Source organism: Salmo trutta, chromosome 5 (assembly GCF_901001165.1).
Source record: "Salmo trutta chromosome 5, fSalTru1.1, whole genome shotgun sequence".
NCBI lineage: Eukaryota > Metazoa > Chordata > Actinopteri > Salmoniformes > Salmonidae > Salmo > Salmo trutta.
In genome coordinates this window covers 63,104,287-63,109,286 of record NC_042961.1, presented here as the reverse complement: position 1 = coordinate 63,109,286, position 5,000 = coordinate 63,104,287, and the positions used below count along the sequence as shown (strand labels likewise).

Sequence of the window (5,000 nt, the reverse complement as noted above, 5' to 3'; positions counted from 1 at the left end):
TATAAACTGTTCCAGGATCATTTCCAAGAGAAAGACCCTGATATCAGGTAACACACACACACACACACACACACACACACACACACACACACACACACACACACACACACACTAACCCTGATATCAGGTAGTATACACACACACACACACACACACACACACACACACACACACACACACACACACACACACACTAACCCTAACCCTGATATCAGGTAGGACGCGCACACACACACACGTGCGCACACACACAGTCACACACGCACACACACAGTCACACACACGCACGCGCACACAGTCGCACACTCACACAGTCACACACGCACGCATACGCACGCACACATGCACTTTTTTTACTTGCTGTGTGTGTGTGTATCTATCTCAGGATCGACGGCCTTTGCGGTAACCAGGGCGACCAGCTGTCGATGAAGGTGGTCATGGAGAACAATGACATCATCGTCTTAACCCCTCAGATCCTGGTAAGAGCGCCGCACGCCAGTGGAGGCTCCTCAGAGGAGAAAGGGGAGGACCATCCTTCTCAGTGAATTTCAGACAAATAGTAATAGTGAAATTTTAAACAAATTAAACATTAGCTAAAACTATACTAAATATATTCACGTCACCAAATAATTGATTAAAACACATTGTTTTGCAATGAAGGTCTACAGTAGCCTCAACAGCACTCTGTAAGGTAGCACCATGACGTAGCCTGAGGACAGCTAGCTTCCTCATTTAGTCTACTCAACAAACTGCTTGCTGTACACCGGTGTAATTGCTTGCTGTACACCGGTGTAACTGCTAAACTGCTTGCTGTACACCAGTGTAACTGCTAAACTGCTTGCTGTACACCGGTGTAACTGCTAAACTGCTTGCTGTACACCGGTGTAACTGCTAAACTGCTTGCTGTACACCGGTGTAACTGCTAAACTGCTTGCTGTACACCGGTGTAACTGCTAAATTGCTTGCTGTACACCGGTATAACTGCTAAATTGCTTGCTATACACCGGTGTAACTGCTAAACTGCTTGCTGTACACCGGTGTAACTCCTAAATTGCTTGCTGTACACCGGTGGTCGCCAACCGGTCGATTGCGATTGACTGGTCTATCTTCAAGACATTCCTAGTCGATCACCAAACATTTCTGTAGAAAAGCCAACGAAAAAGACACAAAGGCTTGTGCTCCTTTTGTTATTATTTGTGTTGCCCTGTTGGCGGTAGGTGCACTTGATTCAGAAGTCCTGTTGGCGGAGGTGCACTTGATTCAGAAGTCCTGTTGGCGGTAGGTGCACTTGATTCAGAAGTCCTGTTGGCGGTAGGTGCACTTGATTCAGAAGTACTGTTGGCGGTAGGTGCACTTGATTCAGAAGTCCTGTTGGCGGTAGGTGCACTTGATTCAGAAGTACTGTTGGCGGCAGGTGCACTTGATTCAGAAGTCCTGTTGGCGGCAGGTGCACTTGATTCAGAAGTACTGTTGGCGGTAGGTGCACTTGATTCAGAAGTCCTGTTGGCGGTAGGTGCACTTGATTCAGAAGTACTGTTGGCGGTAGGTGCACTTGATTCAGAAGCCCTGCGCACCGGTTTGACAAACTGTTCCCATTTTTAACCATTTTAATTTGTCTGAAAAGACAAACTCTGCTTAGATCTGTGGCTTAGTCGATTACTCCTACTGCGCTGGCCAATCAGTAGCCAAGTGTATCGATAGCATTGAATTTGTATTATTATTAGCAGTTCGTCGTGTCTATTTTCTCTCCCCTCCCTCCACTGAGACTAGTGCTGTGTTCAAAACAACAGACAACTCGGAAATGTCTTCCTTCCGACTTCAGTGTGTTCAAGACAACTGGGAACCCGGGGGGTACTAAAAAAAAAAACATTTGAACTGTCATCCAATTTGGGATTCCAAGTCGGAAACTCTGGCATCTTTCTAGAGCTTTCCCGACATTCCACCTGAAGATAACTGACCTCATGATTTGACCTCGTTTTTTCTGAGTTCCTAGTTGTCTTGAAAGCTTCATGACCATCAGATGCAGGTACCATCAGTCATGTTTAAAATATTAATTCTGAGCCTTAAATCTCGGCTTGCTTTTTGACTCCTAAAATGTTGGTGACCACAACTTCACTCTGTGCTGTGTGATTTGTACACATGGATTGGATTGTTCTAGTTTGTTGACTATAGCATTAGTATGGTGACAACGATGTAGGCTGTGCAGTGGTTAGCGGTCATGATATGAAGGTTTGGCTTGGAAAGGTTTTTGCTCTTGATCATAGACAGGGTTGATCGACCAAGATCATGCTGTTTGTACGGGGCTGCTATGACAGTGATCATGCTGTTTGTACAGGGCTGCTATGACAGTGATCATGCTGTTTGTACGTGGCTGCTATGACAGTGATCATGCTGTTTGTATGTGGCTGCTATGACAGTGATCATGCTGTTTGTATGTGGCTGCTATGACAGTGATCATGCTGTTTGTACGGGGCTGCTATGACAGTGATCATGCTGTTTGTATGTGGCTGCTATGAAAGTGATCATGCTGTTTGTATGTGGCTGCTATGAAAGTGATCATGCTGTTTGTATGTGGCTGCTATGACAGTGATCATGCTGTTTGTATGTGGCTGCTATGAAAGTGATCATGCTGTTTGTATGTGGCTGCTATGAAAGGGAACTGTGTGTTCAGGGGTGTATTCATTCCGCCGATTCTGTTGCAAAATGTTTCTTAAACGGAAACAAACAGAACGAAACAGGGATGGACCTACATGAATATATCCAATAGAAACTTGTTTTTGTGACAAAATGCAACATTTTGGACTAATGATTCCACCCCAGATCAGCTAGATGCAGGCAACAGATGCAGGCAACAGATGCAGGCAACAGTGTGCAAGAGGGTATTGAATGTGTCAATGTCTGTCACCTTGACTACTCAAATTTATCTCTGGACCTGTGTGCACCTACGGTGTAAACTTTCATTCATAGGCCAGGTTGTAGCAACCTCATGATGGGTACAGGGAACATTCTAGTATCATGTAGTATCCTGAACCCATCACTGTTACATTGAACTGGGTGAATATGAATGACAGTATCCTAAACCCATCACTGTTACATTGAACTGGGTGAAGGACAGTATCCTAAACCCATCACTGTTACATTGAACTGGGTGAATATGAAGGACAGTATCCTGAACCCATCACTGTTACATTGAACTGGGTGAAGGACAGTATCCTAAACCCATCACTGTTACATTGAACTGGGTGAAGGACAGTATCCTAAACCCATCACTGTTACATTGAACTGGGTGAATATGAATGACAGTATCCTAAACCCATCACTGTTACATTGAACTGGGTGAATATGAAGGACAGTCATCCAATATGCTGTAATAGAAATAAGGTCATGGTCATGAAAACAAATTGTCCTCCCTCATCTTGAACGGCACCGACCACCACTGCCACACGCCCCTTCAGGCGATTCAGATGCAGCCCTAGCTAGAGTATATAGCTGTGAAATGGCGCTCTCTGGTGGTGGAAATATGGAATTGACGGACGGCAGCCAACTCAGTACAGGGAAATGCAACTCTCACACCCTCAGGCTCACCTTATCTTACTGTGGTTCTCTCTCTCTCTGTCTCTCTCTCTCTCTGTCCTCTCTCTCTCTCTCTCTCTCTCTCTCTCTCACTGTCCCTCTCTCTCTCTCTCTCTCTCTCTCTCTCTCTCTCACTGTCCCTCTCTCTCACTCTCTGTCCCTCTCTCTCTCTCTCTGTCTCTCTCTGTCTCTCTCTCTCTCTCTCTCTCACTGTCCCTCTCTCTCACTGTCTGTCTCTCTCTCTCTCTCTCTCCTCTCCCTACCCTCCCTTCCTCTCACTCTCTCTACCCTGCTCTCCTCTTTCCCTCCCACTCTCTCTTTCTCTTTCCCTCTCTCTCTCTTTCTCTTTCTATCTCTCTAATATATATATATATATCTCCCCTGCTCTCCTCTCCCTATCCTCCTTCCCTCCCTCTCTCTCTAGGTGAATGCCATGGCCGGAGGGGAGATTCCCTCTCTCTCCTGCTTCTCTCTGTTGATTCTAGATGAATGTCACAACACAACAGGTAAACACCCCTATAACATCATCATGACGTCGTACCTGGATGCCAAGCTCAGCAAGGAGCAGAACGGACAACACCTGCCCCAGGTAGAGTCCCAGAAACACCTACCTGTACTGCTACAGTCTGTCATGATAATGATGTTGACCAATGGTAATAATGATGTTCTATTCCATTCCCCTCTCCTCCTCTCCTCTCCTCCTCTCCTCTCCTCTCCCCTCCTCTCCTCTCCTCCTCTCCTCTCCCCTCCTCCTCTCCTCTCCTCCTCTCCCCTCTCCCCTCTTCTCCCCTCCTCTTCTCCCCTCCTCCTCTCCCCTCTCCTCCTCCTCTCCTCCTCCCCTCCTCCTCTCCTCTCCTCTCCTCTCCTCTCCCCTCCTTTCCTCTCTCCTCCTCTCCTCCCCTCCTCCTCTCCTCCTCTCCTCTCCTCCCCCCCCTCCTCTCCTCCTCTCCCCTCTTCTCCTCTCCTCTACAATCCCCTCCTCTCCCTTCCCCCCTCCTCTACCCTCCTCCCCTCCACCTCTACTCTCCTCTCCTCTAGATTGTGGGTCTGACGGCCTCAGTGGGGATTGGCTCGTTCAAGAACCAATCAGAGGCTGAGAACAACATCTGTCAGCTGTGTGCCAGTCTGGACAGCCGCATCATCTCCACCATACACACAAACACTGATGAGCTACAGTCCTACGTACACACACCTGACAAAGGTACACACACACACTGACAGCTCACTCCTTCATTAAAAACCTAAAGCCACTCTGGCTGACTGGTTGATTGATTAATTCAGTCTGGAATGGTCTGGCTGACTGGTTGATTGATTAATTCAGTCTGGAATGGTGTGGCTGACTGATTGATTAATTCAGTCTGGATGGTCTGGCTGACTGGTTGATTGATTAATTCAGTCTGGAATGGTCTGGCTGACTGGTTGATTGA

General features: G+C 47.1%; 1 protein-coding gene across 1 annotated transcript in view; it reads left to right on the top strand.

Moving 5' to 3' along the window:
• The window catches only part of rigi (RNA sensor RIG-I), a 31,518-nt gene that overhangs the window by 12,208 nt on the left and 14,310 nt on the right, over nucleotides 1–5,000 (top strand). Inside the window, exons 7-10 of the mRNA XM_029754686.1 lie at nucleotides 1–47; nucleotides 386–479; nucleotides 3,998–4,162; nucleotides 4,612–4,774. The exon at nucleotides 1–47 is cut by the window's left edge and continues 113 nt beyond it. Coding sequence (XP_029610546.1) covers nucleotides 1–47; nucleotides 386–479; nucleotides 3,998–4,162; nucleotides 4,612–4,774 — 469 coding nt within the window. The remainder of the gene's footprint in view (nucleotides 48–385; nucleotides 480–3,997; nucleotides 4,163–4,611; nucleotides 4,775–5,000) is intronic.